At 54.9% G+C, this 23,559-nt stretch overlaps 1 protein-coding gene across 1 annotated transcript in view; it reads right to left on the bottom strand.

Annotated features, from left to right (window-relative positions):
- Nucleotides 1-23,559, bottom strand: part of STXBP5L (syntaxin binding protein 5L) — a 370,406-nt gene that overhangs the window by 318,484 nt on the left and 28,363 nt on the right. The window contains exon 2 of the mRNA XM_083170643.1: nt 4,312-4,409. Coding sequence (XP_083026769.1) covers nt 4,312-4,409 — 98 coding nt within the window. The remainder of the gene's footprint in view (nt 1-4,311; nt 4,410-23,559) is intronic.

Genomic DNA, 23,559 nt, shown 5'->3' with positions numbered 1-23,559 from the left:
TTGGCTATGCACAGATAGATAGATAGATAGATAGATAGATAGATAGATAGATAGATAGATAGGATGAGGGTAGGATTGGCTATGCACAGATAGATAGATAGATAGATAGATAGATAGATAGATAGGATGAGGGTAGGATTGGCTATGCACAGGTAGATAGATAGATAGATAGATAGATAGATAGATAGATAGGATGAGGGTAGGATTGGCTATGCACAGGTAGAGCAGGGAGTATAAAGTAACAGAATCCTCTGGACATAGTCAGCGTGGGGGGTCTCTCCTGCGGAGGGTCTGTTGGTGCCGTATCATTACCGCGGTATAAGAGGCAGCGAGCGCGGCACCGAGAATCCGCCCTCGTGTTACTGATCTCAGGGAGTCGCTGCCAAAGACATCTACAGTAATAAATAGAGTGCATACTCCATGAAGTACTTCACTGACTTGTTCTCTGGCGACAACGTTAAATAAATGTCCCCCATTATTGTTATATTATAGTTTCATTAAATAAATGTTCCCCTCCGATAAAGCCCAATTGTTACTGTGAAATGATGGACTGGCCATAGATCCTGGTTCCTGGCTCTGTATGAGGGATGACGCGGGAGCTTCCAGACTTGTGCGGCCTCAATTTATCTGCAGCTAAAAGCTTTTGTGCTCCGGAGTCCACACCGACTACTCCCCGATCACTGCCAAATATACAGATCTGTCCAGCCAAAGTCGTCAAATAACAACACAAAAGACCAATTCATGTACCAAACAACAACTCAAATGTTGTAACGCCAGTGCGACAGCACATTGGCAGCCACAGATGCGCAGACGCAGCCACGCAGCCAGACACGCAGCCGCAGATGTAGGCACACAGCAACAGACGCGCAGCCACAGATGCAGGCAAACAGCGACAGACGTGCAGCCACAGACGCGCAGCCAGACACACAGCAACAGACGCACAGCCACAGATGCGCAGCCAGACACACAGCCGCAGACGCGGACACAGAGCGACAGACGTGCAGCCAGACACACAGCCGCAGTGACACAGCCACAGATGCAGACACACAGCGACAGACGTGCATCCACAGATGCAGCCACAGATGAAGACACACAGCGACAGACGTGCATCCACAGATGCGCAGCCAGACAAACAGCCACAGATGCAGACACACAGCGACAGACGTGCATCCACAGATGCGCAGCCAGACAAACAGCCACAGATGAAGACACACAGCGACAGACGTGCTGCCGCAGATGCGCAGCCAGACACACAGCCACAGATGCAGACACACAGCGACAGACGTGCATCCACAGATGCGCAGCCAGACACACAGCCACAGATGAAGACACACAGCGACAGACGTGCATCCACAGATGCGCAGCCAGACACACAGCCACAGATGAAGACACACAGCGACAGACGTGCTGCCGCAGATGCGCAGCCAGACCCACAGCCACAGATGCAGACACACAGCGACAGACGTGCATCCACAGATGCGCAGCCAGACACACAGCCACAGATGAAGACACACAGCGACAGACGTGCTGCCGCAGATGCGCAGCCAGACCCACAGCCACAGATGAAGACACACAGCGACAGACGTGCATCCACAGATGCGCAGCCAGACCCACAGCCACAGATGCAGACACACAGCGACAGACGTGCATCCACAGATGCGCAGCCAGACAAACAGCCACAGATGAAGACACACAGCGACAGACGTGCATCCACAGATGCGCAGCCAGACACACAGCCACAGATGAAGACACACAGCGACAGACGTGCATCCACAGATGCGCAGCCAGACCCACAGCCACAAATGCAGACACACAGCGACAGACGTGCTGCCGCAGATGTGCAGGCGCGCAGCCAGACACACAGCCACAGATGCAGACACACAGCGACAGACGTGCATCCACAGATGCGCAGCCAGACAAACAGCCACAGATGCAGACACACAGCGACAGACGTGCATCCACAGATGCGCAGCCAGACACACAGCCACAGATGAAGACACACAGCGACAGACGTGCTGCCGCAGATGTGCAGGCGCGCAGCCAGACACACAGCCACAGATGCAGACACACAGCGACAGACGTGCATCCACAGATGCGCAGCCAGACAAACAGCCACAGATGCAGACACACAGCGACAGACGTGCATCCACAGATGCGCAGCCAGACACACAGCCACAGATGAAGACACACAGCGACAGACGTGCTGCCGCAGATGCGCAGCCAGACCCACAGCCACAGATGAAGACACACAGCGACAGACGTGCATCCACAGATGCGCAGCCAGACACACAGCCACAGATGAAGACACACAGCGACAGACGTGCTGCCGCAGATGCGCAGGCGCGCAGCCAGACACACAGTCACAGATGAAGACACACAGCGACAGACGTGCATCCACAGATGCGCAGCCAGACAAACAGCCACAGATGCAGACACACAGCGACAGACGTGCATCCACAGATGCGCAGCCAGACAAACAGCCACAGATGAAGACACACAGCGACAGACGTGCTGCCGCAGATGCGCAGCCAGACCCACAGCCACAGATGCAGACACACAGCGACAGACGTGCATCCACAGATGCGCAGCCAGACAAACAGCCACAGATGAAGACACACAGCGACAGACGTGCTGCCGCAGATGCGCAGCCAGACCCACAGCCACAGATGCAGACACACAGCGACAGACGTGCATCCACAGATGCGCAGCCAGACACACAGCCGCAGATGCAGACACACAGCGACAGACGTGCATCCACAGATGCGCAGCCAGACCCACAGCCACAGATGAAGACACACAGCGACAGACGTGCATCCACAGATGCGCAGCCAGACAAACAGTCACAGATGAAGACACACAGCGACAGACGTGCATCCACAGATGCGCAGCCAGACACACAGCCACAGATGAAGACACACAGCGACAGACGTGCTGCCGCAGATGCGCAGCCACAGCCACAGATGCAGACACACAGCGACAGACGTGCATCCACAGATGCGCAGCCAGACACACAGCCACAGATGAAGACACACAGCGACAGACGTGCTGCCGCAGATGCGCAGCCAGACCCACAGCCACAGATGCAGACACACAGCGACAGACGTGCATCCACAGATGCGCAGCCAGACACACAGCCACAGATGAAGACACACAGCGACAGACGTGCTGCCGCAGATGCGCAGCCAGACACACAGCCACAGATGAAGACACACAGCGACAGACGTGCTGCCGCAGATGCGCAGCCAGACCCACAGCCACAGATGCAGACACACAGCGACAGACGTGCATCCACAGATGCGCAGCCAGACACACAGCCACAGATGAAGACACACAGCGACAGACGTGCTGCCGCAGATGCGCAGCCAGACCCACAGCCACAGATGCAGACACACAGCGACAGACGTGCATCCACAGATGCGCAGCCAGACACACAGCCACAGATGAAGACACATAGCGACAGACGTGCTGCCGCAGATGTGCAGGCGCGCAGCCAGACACACAGCCACAGATGCAGACACACAGCGACAGACGTGCATCCACAGATGCGCAGCCAGACAAACAGCCACAGATGCAGACACACAGCGACAGACGTGCATCCACAGATGCGCAGCCAGACACACAGCCACAGATGAAGACACACAGCGACAGACGTGCTGCCGCAGATGCGCAGCCAGACCCACAGCCACAGATGCAGACACACAGCGACAGACGTGCATCCACAGATGCGCAGCCAGACACACAGCCACAGATGAAGACACACAGCGACAGACGTGCATCCACAGATGCGCAGCCAGACCCACAGCCACAGATGAAGACACACAGCGACAGACGTGCATCCACAGATGCGCAGCCAGACCCACAGCCACAGATGAAGACACACAGCGACAGACGTGCTGCCGCAGATGCGCAGCCAGACCCACAGCCACAGATGAAGACACACAGCGACAGACGTGCTGCCGCAGATGCGCAGCCAGACCCACAGCCACAGATGCAGACACACAGCGACAGACGTGCATCCACAGATGCGCAGCCAGACACACAGCCACAGATGAAGACACACAGCGACAGACGTGCATCCACAGATGCGCAGCCAGACCCACAGCCACAGATGAAGACACACAGCGACAGACGTGCTGCCGCAGATGTGCAGGCGCGCAGCCAGACACACAGTCACAGATGTGCAGCATACGTTTAGTCCTCACGTTGGGGTTCAGTGCAGGTAAATGATAAGGGGATTAGAAAGCGTCCTACCTGCAGCATCGCCCATTCTCCCAATGTAAGGAGCATTAAATCTGCAGCGACAAAGGATACATGCGTACAGCTCCGCTCCGTGTGCCGACAGCCAAAATCTTCTGGACAGGGTCAAAGGCTAAAGCCGTGGGCTGGTACGGAAATCCATGGCGTACGGTCTGCGGGAACAAACGGTGAGTTTCGTTATTTCTGGTCATACGTAACACAATAACAAACCCTGTTAATATAATACCCATTTCCCTACTTTCTCTATATAAGAGACACCGGGCAGATGTATTCCGCCTGAAGAAGTGATAAAGTGGAAGGTTATAATGCACCAGCCAATCAGCTTCCAACTGTCATGTTACAGGCTGGGTTTGAAAAATGACATGAGCTGATTGGCTACTGTGTTATCACCTTCTACTTTATCACATCTGCCCCACAGATACATAGGCCCGGGGTATGAAGCTATGAAGTGCAGTACCACCAGTGACCACTTGAGGCCCCTCGATGGACCAAATTACTACAAGATGTCATAACAGAAAGTGAAAGCAACCTTTTGCAGGGACACTGATTTTGTTTAAAACCTGCTGCATTTGGAAAGAGGGAGCTGTGAAGACAGAGATTGAAGGTAGATAGAGACTTGGGGTAGGGTGGGGTGGGCAGTTTGTGGGCTGAAAACTGTCACAGCCCAAAGTGAAAGTACATTGCAGAAGCCGCCAGTTTGACGGGCCTGTAACGAGTGAACATAGGAGAGACGCTCCGGTGTACAGGGGACAGTGACAGCTCTATGTCCCCATGACAGGAGAGACGCCCCGGTGTACAGGGGACAGTGACCGGAGAGAGGGGCACAGTGACAGCTCTATGTGCCCATGACAGGAGAGACGCTCCGGTGTACAGGGGACAGTGACCGGAGAGAGGGGCACAGTGACAGCTCTATGTGCCCATGACAGGAGAGACGCTCCGGTGTACAGGGGACAGTGACCGGAGAGAGGGCACAGTGACAGCTCTATGTGCCCATGACAGGAGAGACGCTCCGGTGTACAGGGGACAGTGACCGGAGAGAGGGGCACAGTGACAGCTCTATGTGCCCATGACAGGAGAGACGCTCCGGTGTACAGGGGACAGTGACCGGAGAGAGGGGCACAGTGACAGCTCTATGTGCCCATGACAGGAGAGACGCTCCGGTGTACAGGGGACAGTGACCGGAGAGAGGGGCACAGTGACAGCTCTATGTGCCCATGACAGGAGAGACGCTCCGGTGTACAGGGGACAGTGACCGGAGAGAGGGCACAGTGACAGCTCTATGTGCCCATGACAGGAGAGACGCTCCGGTGTACAGGGGACAGTGACCGGAGAGGGGGCACAGTGACAGCTCTGTGTGCCCATGACAGGAGAGACGCTCCGGGGTACAGGGGACAGTGACCGGAGAGAGGGGCACAGCGACAGCTCTGTGTGCCCATGACAGGAGAGACGCTCTGGTGTACAGGGGACAGTGACCGGAGAGAGGGGCACAGTGACAGCTCTATGTGCCCATGACAGGAGAGACGCTCTGGTGTACAGGGGACAGTGACCGGAGAGAGGGGGCACAGTGACAGCTCTATGTGCCCATGACAGGAGAGACGCTCCGGTGTACAGGGGACAGTGACCGGAGAGGGGGGCACAGTGACAGCTCTATGTTCCCATGACAGGAGAGACGCTCCGGTGTACAGGGGACAGTGACCGGAGAGGGGGGCACAGTGACAGCTCTATGTGCCCATGACAGGAGAGACGCTCCGGTGTACAGGGGACAGTGACCGGAGAAAGGGGCACAGTGACAGCTCTATGTGCCCATGACAGGAGAGACGCTCCGGTGTACAGGGGACAGTGACCGGAGAGAGGGGCACAGTGACAGCTCTATGTGCCCATGACAGGAGAGACGCTCCGGTGTACAGGGGACAGTGACCGGAGAGAGGGGCACAGTGACAGCTCTATGTGCCCATGACAGGAGAGACGCTCCGGTGTACAGGGGACAGTGACCGGAGAGAGGGGGCACAGTGACAGCTCTATGTGCCCATGACAGGAGAGACGCTCCGGTGTACAGGGGACAGTGACCGGAGAGAGGGGCACAGTGACAGCTCTATGTGCCCATGACAGGAGAGACGCTCCGGTGTACAGGGGACAGTGACCGGAGAGAGGGGCACAGTGACAGCTCTACGTGCCCATGACAGGAGAGACGCTCCGGTGTACAGGGGACAGTGACCGGAGAGAGGGCACAGTGACAGCTCTACGTGCCCATGACAGGAGAGACACTCCGGTGTACAGGGGACAGTGACCGGAGAGAGGGGGCACAGTGACAGCTCTGTGTGCCCATGACAGGAGAGACGCTCCGGTGTACAGGGGACAGTGACCGGAGAGAGGGCACAGTGACAGCTCTGTGTGCCCATGACAGGAGAGACGCTCCGGTGTACAGGGGACAGTCACCGGAGAGGGGCACAGTGACAGCTCTATGTGCCCATGACAGGAGAGACGCTCCGGTGTACAGGGGACAGTGACCGGAGAGAGGGGCACAGTGACAGCTCTATGTGCCCATGACAGGAGAGACGCTCCGGTGTACAGGGGACAGTGACCGGAGAGAGGGGCACAGTGACAGCTCTATGTGCCCATGACAGGAGAGACGCTCCGGTGTTACAGGGGATAGTGACCGGAGAGAGGGGCACAGTGACAGCTCTATGTGCCCATGACAGGAGAGACGCTCCGGTGTACAGGGGACAGTGACCGGAGAAAGGGGCACAGTGACAGCTCTATGTGCCCATGACAGGAGAGACGCTCCGGTGTACAGGGGACAGTGACCGGAGAGGGGCACAGTGACAGCTCTATGTGCCCATGACAGGAGAGACGCTCCGGTGTACAGGGGACAGTGACCGGAGAGGGGCACAGTGACAGCTCTGTGTGCCCATGACAGGAGAGACGCCCCGGTGTACAGGTGACAGTGACCGGAGAAAGGGGCACAGTGACAGCTCTATGTGCCCATGACAGGAGAGACGCTCCGGTGTACAGGGGACAGTGACCGGAGAGAGGGGCACAGTGACAGCTCTATGTGCCCATGACAGGAGAGACGCTCTGGTGTACAGGGGACAGTGACCGGAGAGAGGGGCACAGTGACAGCTCTATGTGCCCATGACAGGAGAGACGCTCCGGTGTACAGGGGACAGTGACCGGAGAAAGGGGCACAGTGACAGCTCTATGTGCCCATGACAGGAGAGACGCTCCGGTGTACAGGGGACAGTGACCGGAGAGAGGGGCACAGTGACAGCTCTATGTGCCCATGACAGGAGAGACGCTCCGGTGTACAGGGGACAGTGACCGGAGAAAGGGGCACAGTGACAGCTCTATGTGCCCATGACAGGAGAGACGCTCCGGTGTACAGGGGACAGTGACCGGAGAGAGGGGCACAGTGACAGCTCTATGTGCCCATGACAGGAGAGACGCTCCGGTGTACAGGGGACAGTGACCGGAGAAAGGGGCACAGTGACAGCTCTATGTGCCCATGACAGGAGAGACGCTCCGGTGTACAGGGGACAGTGACCGGAGAGAGGGGCACAGTGACAGCTCTATGTGCCCATGACAGGAGAGACGCTCCGGTGTACAGGGGACAGTGACCGGAGAAAGGGGCACAGTGACAGCTCTATGTGCCCATGACAGGAGAGACGCTCCGGTGTACAGGGGACAGTGACCGGAGAAAGGGGCACAGTGACAGCTCTATGTGCCCATGACAGGAGAGACGCTCCGGTGTACAGGGGACAGTGACCGGAGAGAGGGGCACAGTGACAGCTCTATGTGCCCATGACAGGAGAGACGCTCCGGTGTACAGGGGACAGTGACCGGAGAGAGGGGCACAGTGAGAGCTCTATGTGCCCATGACAGGAGAGACGCTCCGGTGTACAGGGGACAGTGACCGGAGAAAGGGGCACAGTGACAGCTCTATGTGCCCATGACAGGAGAGACGCTCCGGTGTACAGGGGACAGTGACCGGAGAGAGGGGCACAGTGACAGCTCTATGTGCCCATGACAGGAGAGACGCTCCGGTGTACAGGGGACAGTCACCGGAGAGGGGCACAGTGACAGCTCTATGTGCCCATGACAGGAGAGACGCTCCGGTGTACAGGGGACAGTGACCGGAGAGAGGGGCACAGTGACAGCTCTATGTGCCCATGACAGGAGAGACGCTCCGGTGTACAGGGGACAGTGACCGGAGAGAGGGGCACAGTGACAGCTCTATGTGCCCATGACAGGAGAGACGCTCCGGTGTACAGGGGACAGTGACCGGAGAGAGGGGCACAGTGACAGCTCTATGTGCCCATGACAGGAGAGACGCTCCGGTGTACAGGGGACAGTGACCGGAGAGAGGGGCACAGTGACAGCTCTATGTGCCCATGACAGGAGAGACGCTCCGGTGTACAGGGGACAGTGACCGGAGAGAGGGGCACAGTGACAGCTCTATGTGCCCATGACAGGAGAGACGCTCCAGTGTACAGGGGACAGTGACAGCTCTATGTGCCCATGACAGGAGAGACGCTCCGGTGTACAGGGGACAGTGACCGGAGAAAGGGGCACAGTGACAGCTCTATGTGCCCATGACAGGAGAGACGCTCCGGTGTACAGGGGACAGTGACCGGAGAGAGGGGCACAGTGACAGCTCTATGTGCCCATGACAGGAGAGACGCTCCGGTGTACAGGGGACAGTGACCGGAGAAAGGGGCACAGTGAAAGCTCTATGTGCCCATGACAGGAGAGACGCTCCGGTGTACAGGGGACAGTGACCGGAGAGAGGGGCACAGTGACAGCTCTATGTGCCCATGACAGGAGAGACGCTCCGGTGTACAGGGGACAGTGACCGGAGAGAGGGCACAGTGACAGCTCTATGTGCCCATGACAGGAGAGACGCTCCGGTGTTACAGGGGACAGTGACCGGAGAGAGGGGCACAGTGACAGCTCTATGTCCCCATGACAGGAGAGACGCTCCGGTGTACAGGGGACAGTGACCGGAGAGAGGGGCACAGTGACAGCTCTGTTGTGCCCATGACAGGAGAGACGCTCCGGTGTACAGGGGACAGTGACCGGAGAGAGGGGCACAGTGACAGCTCTATGTGCCCATGACAGTAGAGACGCTCCGGTGTACAGGGGACAGTGACCGGAGAAAGGGGCATAGTGACAGCTCTATGTGCCCATGACAGGAGAGACGCTCCGGTGTACAGGGGACAGTGACCGGAGAAAGGGGCACAGTGACAGCTCTATGTGCCCATGACAGGAGAGACGCTCCGGTGTACAGGGGACAGTGACCGGAGAGAGGGGCACAGTGAGAGCTCTATGTGCCCATGACAGGAGAGACGCTCCGGTGTACAGGGGACAGTGACCGGAGAAAGGGGCACAGTGACAGCTCTATGTGCCCATGACAGGAGAGACGCTCCGGTGTTACAGCGGACAGTGACCGGAGAGGGGGCACAGTGACAGCTCTATGTGCCCATGACAGTAGAGACGCTCCGGTGTACAGGGGACAGTGACCGGAGAGAGGGGGCACAGTGACAGCTCTATGTGCCCATGACAGGAGAGACGCTCCGGTGTACAGGGGACAGTGACCGGAGAGGGGGCACAGTGACAGCTCTATGTGCCCATGACAGTAGAGACGCTCCGGTGTACAGGGGACAGTGACCGGAGAGAGGGGGCACAGTGACAGCTCTATGTGCCCATGACAGGAGAGACGCTCCGGTGTACAGGGGACAGTGACCGGAGAGAGGGGCACAGTGACAGCTCTATGTGCCCATGACAGGAGAGACGCTCCGGTGTACAGGGGACAGTGACCGGAGAGAGGGGCACAGTGACAGCTCTATGTGCCCATGACAGGAGAGACGCTCCGGTGTACAGGGGACAGTGACCGGAGAGAGGGGCACAGTGACAGCTCTATGTGCCCATGACAGGAGAGACGCTCCGGTGTTACAGGGGATAGTGACCGGAGAGAGGGGCACAGTGACAGCTCTATGTGCCCATGACAGGAGAGACGCTCCGGTGTACAGGGGACAGTCACCGGAGAGGGGCACAGTGACAGCTCTATGTGCCCATGACAGGAGAGACGCTCCGGTGTACAGGGGACAGTGACCGGAGAGAGGGGCACAGTGACAGCTCTATGTGCCCATGACAGGAGAGACGCTCCGGTGTTACAGGGGACAGTGACCAGAGAGAGGGCACAGTGACAGCTCTATGTGCCCATGACAGGAGAGACGCTCCGGTGTACAGGGGACAGTGACCGGAGAGAGGGGCACAGTGACAGCTCTATGTGCCCATGACAGGAGAGACGCTCCGGTGTTACAGGGGACAGTGACCGGAGAAAGGGGCACAGTGACAGCTCTATGTGCCCATGACAGGAGAGACGCTCCGGTGTTACAGGGGACAGTGACCGGAGAGGGGCACAGTGACAGCTCTATGTGCCCATGACAGGAGAGACGCTCCGGTGTTACAGGGGACAGTGACCGGAGAGAGGGGCACAGTGACAGCTCTATGTGCCCATGACAGGAGAGACGCTCCGGTGTACAGGGGACAGTGACCGGAGAGAGGGGCACAGTGACAGCTCTATGTGCCCATGACAGGAGAGACGCTCCGGTGTACAGGGGACAGTGACCGGAGAGAGGGGCACAGTGACAGCTCTATGTGCCCATGACAGGAGAGACGCTCCGGTGTACAGGGGACAGTGACCGGAGAAAGGGGCACAGTGACAGCTCTATGTGCCCATGACAGGAGAGACGCTCCGGTGTACAGGGGACAGTGACCGGAGAGAGGGGCACAGTGACAGCTCTATGTGCCCATGACAGGAGAGACGCTCCGGTGTTACAGGGGACAGTGACCGGAGAGAGAGGCACAGTGACAGCTCTATGTGCCCATGACAGGAGAGACGCTCCGGTGTACAGGGGACAGTGACCGGAGAGAGGGGCACAGTGACAGCTCTATGTGCCCATGACAGGAGAGACGCTCCGGTGTACAGGGGACAGTGACCGGAGAAAGGGGCACAGTGACAGCTCTATGTGCCCATGACAGGAGAGACGCTCCGGTGTACAGGGGACAGTGACCGGAGAGAGGGGCACAGTGACAGCTCTATGTGCCCATGACAGGAGAGACGCTCCGGTGTACAGGGGACAGTGACAGCTCTATGTGCCCATGACAGGAGAGACGCTCCGGTGTACAGGGGACAGTGACCGGAGAAAGGGGCACAGTGACAGCTCTATGTGCCCATGACAGGAGAGACGCTCCGGTGTACAGGGGACAGTGACCGGAGAGAGGGGCACAGTGACAGCTCTATGTGCCCATGACAGGAGAGACGCTCCGGTGTACAGGGGACAGTGACCGGAGAGAGGGGCACAGTGACAGCTCTATGTGCCCATGACAGGAGAGACGCTCCGGTGTACAGGGGACAGTGACCGGAGAGAGGGGCACAGTGACAGCTCTATGTGCCTATGACAGGAGAGACGCTCCATGTTACAGGGGACAGTGACAGCTCTATGTGCCCATGACAGGAGAGACGCTCCGGTGTACAGGGGACAGTGACCGGAGAGAGGGGGCACAGTGACAGCTCTATGTGCCCATGACAGGAGAGACGCTCCGGTGTACAGGGGACAGTGACCGGAGAGAGGGGCACAGTGACAGCTCTATGTGCCCATGACAGAAGAGACGCTGCGGTGTACAGGGGACAGTGACCGGAGAGAGGGGCACAGTGACAGCTCTATGTGCCCATGACAGGAGAGACGCTCCGGTGTTACAGGGGACAGTGACCGGAGAGAGGGGCACAGCGACAGCTCTATGTGCCCATGACAGGAGAGACGCTCCGGTGTACAGGGGACAGTGACCGGAGAGAGGGGCACAGTGACAGCTCTATGTGCCTATGACAGGAGAGACGCTCCGGTGTACAGGGGACAGTGACCGGAGAGAGGGGCACAGTGACAGCTCTATGTGCCCATGACATGAGAGACGCTGCGGTGTACAGGGGACAGTGACCGGAGAGAGGGGGGCACAGTGACAGCTCTATGTGCCCATGACAGGAGAGACGCTCCGGTGTACAGGGGACAGTGACCGGAGAGAGGGGGCACAGTGACAGCTCTATGTGCCCATGACAGGAGAGACACTCTGGTGTACAGGGGACAGTGACCGGAGAGAGGGGCACAGTGACAGCTCTATGTGCCCATGACAGGAGAGACGCTCTGGTGTACAGGGGACAGTGACCGGAGAGAGGGCACAGTGACAGCTCTATGTGCCCATGACAGGAGAGACGCTCTGGTGTACAGGGGACAGTGACCGGAGAGAGGGGCACAGTGACAGCTCTATGTGCCCATGACAGGAGAGACGCTCTGGTGTACAGGGGACAGTAACCGGAGATAGGGGCACAGTGACAGCTCTATGTGCCCATGACAGGAGAGACGCTCCGGTGTTACAGGGGACAGTGACCGGAGAGGGGCACAGTGACAGCTCTATGTGCCCATGACAGGAGAGACGCTCCGGTGTTACAGGGGACAGTGACCGGAGAGAGGGGCACAGTGACAGCTCTATGTGCCCATGACAGGAGAGACGCTCTGGTGTACAGGGGACAGTGACCAGAGAGAGTGCACAGTGACAGCTCTATGTGCCCATGACAGGAGAGACGCTCCGGTGTACAGGGAACAGTGACCGGTGTACAGGGGACATTCACTATCTGCTCAGTAACACATTCTATGCCTCACATCTGACATTGCCATATACTGTAACATTTAGGAACATAAGCTATTATTAGGTGGGAAGAAGGAGATAATTTGTTCCCTATAGACGTGGCCTGCAGCGTGAGATAGTGGAGTCAGTACATTCCCTATAGACGTGGCATGCTGCGTGTGCGAGCTGTGGGAGATAGTGGAGTCAGTACATTCCCTATAGACGTGGCCTGCTGTGGGAGATAGTGGAGTCAGTACATTCCCTATAGACGTGGCCTGCTGCGTGGGCGAGCTGTGGGAGATAGTGGGGTCAGTACATTCACTATAGACGTGGCCTGCTGCGTGGGCGAGCTGCGGGAGATAGTGGGGTCAGTACATTCTCTATAGACGTGGCCTGCTGCGTGGGCGAGCTGCGGGAGATAGTGGAGTCAGTACATTCCCTATAGACGTGGCCTGCCGCGTGGGCGAGCCTCGGGGAGATAGTGGAGTCAGTACATTCCCTATAGACGTGGCCTGCTGTGGGAGATAGTGGAGTCAGTACATTCCCTATAGACGTGGCCTGCTGCGTGGGCGAGCTGTGGGAGATAGTGGGGTCAGTACATTCCCTATAGACGTGGCCTGCTGCGTGGGCGAGCTGCGGGAGATAGTGGGGTCAGTACATTCCCTATAGACGTGGCCTGCTGCGTGGGTGAGCTGCGGGAGAGAGTGGAGTCAGTACATTCCCTATAGACGTGGCCTGCTGCGTGGGCGAGCTGCGGGAGATAGTGGGGTCAGTACATTCCCTATAGACGTGGCCTGCTGCGTGGGCGAGCTGCGGGAGATAGTGGAGTCAGTACATTCCCTATAGACGTGGCCTGCTGCGTGGGCGAGCTGCGGGAGATAGTGGGGTCAGTACATTCTCTATAGACGTGGCCTGCTGCGTGGGCGAGCTGCGGGAGATAGTGGAGTCAGTACATTCCCTATAGACGTGGCCTGATGCGTGGGCGAGCCTCGGGGAGATAGTGGAGTCAGTACATTCCCTATAGATGTGGCCTGCTGTGGGAGATAGTGGAGTCAGTACATTCCCTATAGACGTGGCCTGCTGCGTGGGCGAGCTGTGGGAGATAGTGGGGTCAGTACATTCCCTATAGACGTGGCCTGCTGCGTGGGCGAGCTGCGGGAGATAGTGTGGTCAGTACATTCCCTATAGACGTGGCCTGCTGCATGGGCGAGCTGCGGGAGATAGTGGAGTCAGTACATTCCCTATAGACGTGGCCTGCTGCGTGGGCGAGCTGTGGGAGATAGTGGGGTCAGTACATTCCCTATAGACGTGGCCTGCTGCGTGGGCGAGCTGTGGGAGATAGTGGGGTCAGTACATTCCCTATAGACGTGGCCTGCTGCGTGGGCGAGCTGCGGGAGATTGTGGGGTCAGTACATTCCCTATAGACGTGGCCTGCTGCGTGGGTGAGCTGTGGGAGAGAGTGGAGTCAGTACATTCCCTATAGACGTGGCCTGCTGCAGGAGATAGTGGAGTCAGTACATTCCCTATAGACGTGGCCTGCTGCGTGGGCGAGCTGCGGGAGATAGTGGAGTCAGTACATTCCCTATAGACGTGGCCTGCTGCGTGGGCGAGCCTCGGGGAGATAGTGGAGTCAGTGCATTCCCTATAGACGTGGCCTGCTGCGTGGGCGAGCTGCGGGAGATGGTGGAGTCAGTGCATTCCCTATAGACGTGGCCTGCTGCGTGGGCGAGCTGCGGGAGATAGTGGGGTCAGTACATTCCCTATAGACGTGGCCTGCTGCGTGGGTGAGCTGCAGGAGAGAGTGGAGTCAGTACATTCCCTATAGACGTGGCCTGCTGCAGGAGATAGTGGAGTCAGTACATTCCCTATAGACGTGGCCTGCTGCGTGGGCGAGCTGCCGGAGATAGTGGAGTCAGTGCATTCCCTATAGACGTGGCCTGCTGAGTGTGCGAGCTGCCGGGGATAGTGGAGTCAGTACATTCCCTATAGACGTGGCCTGCTGCGTGGGCGAGCTGCCGGAGATAGTGGAGTCAGTGCATTCCCTATAGACGTGGCCTGCTGCGTGTGCGAGCTGCCGGGGATAGTGGAGTCAGTACATTCCCTATAGACGTGGCCTGCTGCGTGGGCGAGCTGCGGGAGATGGTGGAGTCAGTGCATTCCCTATAGACGTGGCCTGCTGCGTGGGCGAGCTGCGGGAGATAGTGGATTCAGTGCATTCCCTATAGACGTGGCCTGCTGCGTGGGCGAGCTGCCGGAGATAGTGGAGTCAGTGCATTCCCTATAGACGTGGCCTGCTGCGTGGGCGAGCTGCCGGAGATAGTGGAGTCAGTGCATTCCCTATAGACGTGGCCTGCTGCGTGTGCGAGCTGCCGGGGATAGTGGAGTCAGTACATTCCCTATAGACGTGGCCTGCTGCGTGTGCGAGCTGCCGGGGATAGTGGAGTCAGTACATTCCCTATAGACGTGGCCTTCTGCGTGGGCGAGCTGAGGGAGAAAGTGGAGTCAGTACATTCCCTATAGACGTGGCCTTCTGCGTGGGCGAGCTGTGGGAGATAGTGGGGTCAGTACATTCCCTATAGACGTGGCCTGCTGCGTGGGCGAGCTGTGGGAGATAGTGGAGTCAGTAAATTCCCTATAGACGTGGCCTGCTGCATGGGTGAGCTGCGGGAGATAGTGGATTCAGTACATTCCCTATAGACGTGGCCTGCTGCGTGTGCGAGATGTGGGAGATAGTGGAGTCAGTACATTCCCTATAGACGTGGCCTGCTGCGTGGGCGAGCTGTGGGAGATAGTGGAGTCAGTACATTCCCTATAGACGTGGCCTGCTGCATGGGTGAGCTGCGGGAGATAGTGGAGTCAGTACATTCCCTATAGACGTGGCCTGCTGCGTGTGCGAGATGTGGGAGATATTGGAGTCAGTGCATTCCCTATAGACGTGGCCTGCTGCGTGGGCGAGCTGCCGGAGATAGTGGAGTCAGTACATTCCCTATAGACGTGGCCTGCTGCGTGTGCGAGCTGCCGGGGATAGTGGAGTCAGTACATTCCCTATAGACGTGGCCTGCTGCGTGTGCGAGCTGCCGGGGATAGTGGAGTCAGTACATTCCCTATAGACGTGGCCTGCTGCGTGTGCGAGCTGCCGGGGATAGTGGAGTCAGTACATTCCCTATAGACGTGGCCTTCTGCGTGGGCGAGCTGAGGGAGAAAGTGGAGTCAGTACATTCCCTATAGACGTGGCCTTCTGCGTGGGCGAGCTGTGGGAGATAGTGGGGTCAGTACATTCCCTATAGACGTGGCCTGCTGCGTGGGCGAGCTGTGGGAGATAGTGGAGTCAGTAAATTCCCTATAGACGTGGCCTGCTGCATGGGTGAGCTGCGGGAGATAGTGGATTCAGTACATTCCCTATAGACGTGGCCTGCTGCGTGTGCGAGATGTGGGAGATAGTGGAGTCAGTACATTCCCTATAGACGTGGCCTGCTGCGTGGGCGAGCTGTGGGAGATAGTGGAGTCAGTACATTCCCTATAGACGTGGCCTGCTGCATGGGTGAGCTGCGGGAGATAGTGGAGTCAGTACATTCCCTATAGACGTGGCCTGCTGCGTGTGCGAGATGTGGGAGATAGTGGAGTCAGTACATTCCCTATAGACGTGGCCTGCTGAGTGGGAGAGCTGCAGTAGGACTAAGCAGAGGTTCGTGGCCATCTGTGAGCTGGCGTAGAAGCTGGATGCGTGGCAGCAATGTATCTCCCATAAAGATGCGTGCATACCGCCTGGTTTCACATTAAACACCTTCTAGTGCTGCTCGGTGGTGCCGCTCAGTAGTGCGGCTCAGTAGTGCTGCTCAGTAGTACCGCTCAGTAGTACCGCTCAGTAGTACCGCTCAGTAGTACCGCTCAGTAGTGCCGCTCAGTAGTGCCGGGCATCTTCTCTATGACTTTTTCTGTTTAAATGTGTCTCATTTTCAAAATGGAGCGGACAGGGCTCACAAGCATCTTCTGCTGATCACAATGATGATATCGGTGGCAGGCCTACATTCTGTGTATGACTGCTGCTGTATCAGCATAGGACATGCTACATTACATTTACCACTGTAGTTATATTTCTTATATTCACACTGAATATAGGCATGCTGTACAGTATATCATTTTAATCAGCAGAAGCTGCTTGTGCTAGCTCCTATTCACTCCACTTTAATTGCAAAAGCCAGACTACCAGCACTACCGAGTCGCACCGTGGCATGGCGCCACTAGAAGGACTGTGGGAGGGGCGAGATGTTCATGTACATATCTGTATGCCGCGGTCACCTCATCTTCCCATCACTTTCAATGTTTTACACTGGGGTGAGCCATCTAGAGGGTACGGTAGTAATGTCAGCGGTGCTCTACCTAATGGTACAGGCTACTTCTATTCTGCAAATTACTGCAAAGTGCTCTTTTATTGGTCTCTGGTCCTCTGTCGCTGAATAGAGGAGTGTAATGCTATTAGATCCAGTGTAGTGTGCTCTGATCAATGTACATACATACCAGACCACAGCGATGACAGCCATGCAACCCACGCTCTCTGATTATATTGTATGGACATGGCCGTCATATATCATGGCAGAGAGTGTCTCTCCACATGAGAGTAATGTGGAGGAATCAGAGCAGGCTTTGGAGCAGGTCAGCAACAAGCTGCATAATCAGCAGCAAGTGTTTCCTGGGCAGAGGGTAAATGCTCCTGATGGTGTGCTGCCCAAGTGATAGGGTGTGGGCTACAGTAGTGACCACTGGAGCTTCCGGAAGTGCTTGTACTACGCTGTGACCTGTAGGCTGCACACCCTGGAACCATCCTTACTGTGCTGTTTACCGGCTATGGAATAAAGACTTACAGTATGCTTTATCTGATCCAGTGCATGTGCTCCACGCATCACAATATATATAATATGTATATTATACTGTATATACACACTCCCGAACACACGCACACATTACAAACAAAACTATAAAGGGACAAAAAGAGACATATTCAAACTGAACATGCCCAGTTACCTGCAGCCCAACATGCACAGTCAGTAACATGATATAAAGTAGCATTATTACGCAGTGTCAGATTATCCACTCACTGGTCATCTCCAGGCTGGACTACTGTAACCTCCTCCTCCTATGTGGCCTCCCTGACCTCTGCCTCTCTCCACTCCATCTATCCTCCCTGGCTCTTCCTCACCACTATGTGTCCACCTCCCGTCTTCTACAAGCCCTACACTGGCTCCTCTTACTTTTTACAATCCAATTCTAGCTCCACACACTCGCTTACACAGCCTTTAACCCCCACCCCTTGAACCACCACTCTACAAAACTTGACGGTTAAGATTAGGGTTGCCAATTCCGGGGCATTTTTTTTAATCCTGGGATGAAAAAAATGTCACTCAAAATGTCACTCCTGTCTGTCTACCCCTCCCCCTCTAGCAGGGTTTTGTCCATTAAAGAAGGAGTTTGCTTTTGCAAACCAGCCTGAATCACCCCCAATGGATATCCATATAACCTGGGCTGTTAGGGTAACATCAGAATAGCTGCTGAAATGTATTTATACTTAGGGGGGGTGTCAGGGCCCGATTCAGGTTGGTAGTGGGGGTGGCCCCAGGGCAACTAACTCGTTGGGAGCCTTTATTTACAAGCCCAGCACCAGAAATGTGACACACACCCTGTAGTGGCCCCATGCTGCGGATGTAGCAGTGTGGGGACTCTGGGATCCATGATAACCCAGCTCCGGTGGTGTTCTGGACCACCTTCCCCCCACCCCGCCCCCCCATCTGTCCATATCTGTCAGAGTACTGTGGTTCCTACCAATAACACAGGAATGATACATACTGTGCTAGTGCAGGTTCCCATCTGTCCATAGCTGTCAGTAATCAGAGTACTGTGGTTCCTCCCAATAACACAGGAGTGATACTGTGCTAGTGCAGGTTCCCATCTGTCCATAGCTGTCAGTAATCAGAGTACCGGGTTCCTCCCAATAACACAGGAATGATACTGTGCTAGTGCAGGTTCCCATCTGTCCATAGCTGTCAGTAATCAGAGTACTGTGGTTCCTCCCAATAACACAGGAGTGATACTGTGCTAGTGCAAGTTCCCATCTGTCCATAGCTGTCAGTAATCAGAGTACCGGGTTCCTCCCAATAACACAGGAGTGATACTGTGCTAGTGCAGGTTCCCATCTGTCCATAGCTGTCAGTAATCAGAGTACTGTGGTTCCTCCCAATAACACAGGAATGATACTGTGCTAGTGCAGGTTCCCATCTGTCCATAGCTGTCAGTAATCAGAGTACTGTGGTTCCTCCCAATAACACAGGAATGATACTGTGCTAGTGCAGGTTCCCATCTGTCCATAGCTGTCAGTAATCAGAGTACCGGGTTCCTCCCAATAACACAGGAATGATACTGTGCTAGTGCAGGTTCCCATCTGTCCATAGCTGTCAGTAATCAGAGTACTGTGGTTCCTCCCAATAACACAGGAGTGATACTGTGCTAGTGCAAGTTCCCATCTGTCCATAGCTGTCAGTAATCAGAGTACCGGGTTCCTCCCAATAACACAGGAGTGATACTGTGCTAGTGCAGGTTCCCATCTGTCCATAGCTGTCAGTAATCAGAGTACTGTGGTTCCTCCCAATAACACAGGAATAATACTGTGCTAGTGCAGGTTCCCATCTGTCCATAGCTGTCAGTAATCAGAGTACTGTGGTTCCTCCCAATAACACAGGAATGATACTGTGCTAGTGCAGGTTCCCATCTGTCCATAGCTGTCAGTAATCAGAGTACTGTGGTTCCTCCCAATAACACAGGAGTGATACGGTGCTAATGCAGGTTCCCATCTGTCCATAGCTGTCAGTAATCAGAGTACCGGGTTCCTACCAATAACACAGGAGTGATACTGTGCTAGTGCAGGTTCCCATCTGTCCATAGCTGTCAGAGTACTGTGGTTCCTACCAATAACACAGGAATGATACTGTGCTAGTGCAGGTTCCCATCTGTCCATAGCTGTCAGTAATCAGAGTACTGTGGTTCCTCCCAATAACACAGGAGTGATACGGTGCTAGTGCAGGTTCCCATCTGTCCATAGCTGTCAGAGTACTGTGGTTCCTACCAATAACACAGGAATGATACTGTGCTAGTGCAGGTTCCCATCTGTCCATAGCTGTCAGTAATCAGAGTACTGTGGTTCCTCCCAATAACACAGGAATGATACTGTGCTAGTGCAGGTTCCCATCTGTCCATAGCTGTCAGTAATCAGAGTACTGTGGTTCCTCCCAATAACACAGGAGTGATACGGTGCTAGTGCAGGTTCCCATCTGTCCATAGCTGTCAGTAATCAGAGTACCGGGTTCCTACCAATAACACAGGAATGATAATGTGCTAGTGCAGGTTCCCATCTGTCCATAGCTGTCAGTAATCAGAGTACTGTGGTTCCTCCCAATAACACAGGAATGATACTGTGCTAGTGCAGGTTCCCATCTGTCCATAGCTGTCAGTAATCAGAGTACTGTGGTTCCTCCCAATAACACAGGAGTGATACGGTGCTAGTGCAGGTTCCCATCTGTCCATAACTGTCAGTAATCAGAGTACCGGGTTCCTACCAATAACACAGGAGCGATACTGTGCTAGTGCAGGTTCCCATCTGTCCATAGCTGTCAGAGTACTGTGGTTCCTCCCAATAACACAGGAATGATACTGTGCTAGTGCAGGTTCCCATCTGTCCATAGCTGTCAGTAATCAGAGTACCGGGTTCCTCCCAATAACACAGGAATGATACTGTGCTAGTGCAGGTTCCCATCTGTCCATAGCTGTCAGTAATCAGAGTACCGGGTTCCTCCCAATAACACAGGAATGATACTGTGCTAGTGCAGGTTCCCATCTGTCCATAGCTGTCAGTAATCAGAGTACTGTGGTTCCTCCCAATAACACAGGAGTGATACTGTGCTAGTGCAGGTTCCCATCTGTCCATAGCTGTCAGTAATCAGAGTACCGGGTTCCTCCCAATAACACAGGAGTGATACTGTGCTAGTGCAGGTTCCCATCTGTCCATAGCTGTCAGTAATCAGAGTACTGTGGTTCCTCCCAATAACACAGGAATGATACTGTGCTAGTGCAGGTTCCCATCTGTCCATAGCTGTCAGTAATCAGAGTACTGTGGTTCCTCCCAATAACACAGGAATGATACTGTGCTAGTGCAGGTTCCCATCTGTCCATAGCTGTCAGTAATCAGAGTACTGTGGTTCCTCCCAATAACACAGGAGTGATACGGTGCTAGTGCAGGTTCCCATCTGTCCATAGCTGTCAGAGTACTGTGGTTCCTACCAATAACACAGGAATGATACTGTGCTAGTGCAGGTTCCCATCTGTCCATAGCTGTCAGTAATCAGAGTACTGTGGTTCCTCCCAATAACACAGGAATGATACTGTGCTAGTGCAGGTTCCCATCTGTCCATAGCTGTCAGTAATCAGAGTACTGTGGTTCCTCCCAATAACACAGGAGTGATACGGTGCTAGTGCAGGTTCCCATCTGTCCATAGCTGTCAGTAATCAGAGTACCGGGTTCCTACCAATAACACAGGAATGATACTGTGCTAGTGCAGGTTCCCATCTGTCCATAGCTGTCAGTAATCAGAGTACTGTGGTTCCTCCCAATAACACAGGAATGATACTGTGCTAGTGCAGGTTCCCATCTGTCCATAGCTGTCAGTAATCAGAGTACTGTGGTTCCTCCCAATAACACAGGAATGATACTGTGCTAGTGCAGGTTCCCATCTGTCCATAGCTGTCAGTAATCAGAGTACTGTGGTTCCTCCCAATAACACAGGAGTGATACGGTGCTAGTGCAGGTTCCCATCTGTCCATAGCTGTCAGTAATCAGAGTACCGGGTTCCTACCAATAACACAGGAATGATACTGTGCTAGTGCAGGTTCCCATCTGTCCATAGCTGTCAGTAATCAGAGTACTGTGGTTCCTCCCAATAACACAGGAATGATACTGTGCTAGTGCAGGTTCCCATCTGTCCATAGCTGTCAGTAATCAGAGTACTGTGGTTCCTCCCAATAACACAGGAGTGATACGGTGCTAGTGCAGGTTCCCATCTGTCCATAACTGTCAGTAATCAGAGTACCGGGTTCCTACCAATAACACAGGAGCGATACTGTGCTAGTGCAGGTTCCCATCTGTCCATAGCTGTCAGAGTACTGTGGTTCCTCCCAATAACACAGGAATGATACTGTGCTAGTGCAGGTTCCCATCTGTCCATAGCTGTCAGTAATCAGAGTACTGGGTTCCTCCCAATAACACAGGAATGATACTGTGCTAGTGCAGGTTCCCATCTGTCCATAGCTGTCAGTAATCAGAGTACCGGGTTCCTCCCAATAACACAGGAATGATACTGTGCTAGTGCAGGTTCCCATCTGTCCATAGCTGTCAGAGTACTGTGGTTCCTACCAATAACACAGGAATGATACATACTGTGCTAGTGCAGGTTCCCATCTGTCCATAGCTGTCAGTAATCAGAGTATCGGGTTCCTACCAATAACACAGGAGTGATACTGTGCTAGTGCAGGTTCCCATCTGTCCATAGCTGTCAGAGTACTGTGGTTCCTCCCAATAACACAGGAATGATACTGTGCTAGTGCAGGTTCCCATCTGTCCATAGCTGTCAGTAATCAGAGTACTGGGTTCCTCCCAATAACACAGGAATGATACTGTGCTAGTGCAGGTTCCCATCTGTCCATAGCTGTCAGTAATCAGAGTACCGGGTTCCTCCCAATAACACAGGAATGATACTGTGCTAGTGCAGGTTCCCATCTGTCCATAGCTGTCAGAGTACTGTGGTTCCTACCAATAACACAGGAATGATACATACTGTGCTAGTGCAGGTTCCCATCTGTCCATAGCTGTCAGTAATCAGAGTATCGGGTTCCTACCAATAACACAGGAGTGATACTGTGCTAGTGCAGGTTCCCATCTGTCCATAGCTGTCAGAGTACTGTGGTTCCTACCAATAACACAGGAATGATACTGTGCTAGTGCAGGTTCCCATCTGTCCATAGCTGTCAGTAATCAGAGTACTGTGGTTCCTCCCAATAACACAGGAGTGATACGGTGCTAGTGCAGGTTCCCATCTGTCCATAGCTGTCAGAGTACTGTGGTTCCTACCAATAACACAGGAATGATACTGTGCTAGTGCAGGTTCCCATCTGTCCATAGCTGTCAGTAATCAGAGTACTGTGGTTCCTCCCAATAACACAGGAATGATACTGTGCTAGTGCAGGTTCCCATCTGTCCATAGCTGTCAGTAATCAGAGTACTGTGGTTCCTCCCAATAACACAGGAGTGATACGGTGCTAGTGCAGGTTCCCATCTGTCCATAGCTGTCAGTAATCAGAGTACCGGGTTCCTACCAATAACACAGGAATGATACTGTGCTAGTGCAGGTTCCCATCTGTCCATAGCTGTCAGTAATCAGAGTACTGTGGTTCCTCCCAATAACACAGGAATGATACTGTGCTAGTGCAGGTTCCCATCTGTCCATAGCTGTCAGTAATCAGAGTACTGTGGTTCCTCCCAATAACACAGGAGTGATACGGTGCTAGTGCAGGTTCCCATCTGTC

This window comes from Crinia signifera, chromosome 2 (assembly GCF_055691185.1).
Source record: "Crinia signifera chromosome 2, ASM5569118v1, whole genome shotgun sequence".
Classification (NCBI taxonomy): domain Eukaryota; kingdom Metazoa; phylum Chordata; class Amphibia; order Anura; family Myobatrachidae; genus Crinia; species Crinia signifera.
This window is presented reverse-complemented; position numbering and strand designations above follow the sequence as displayed.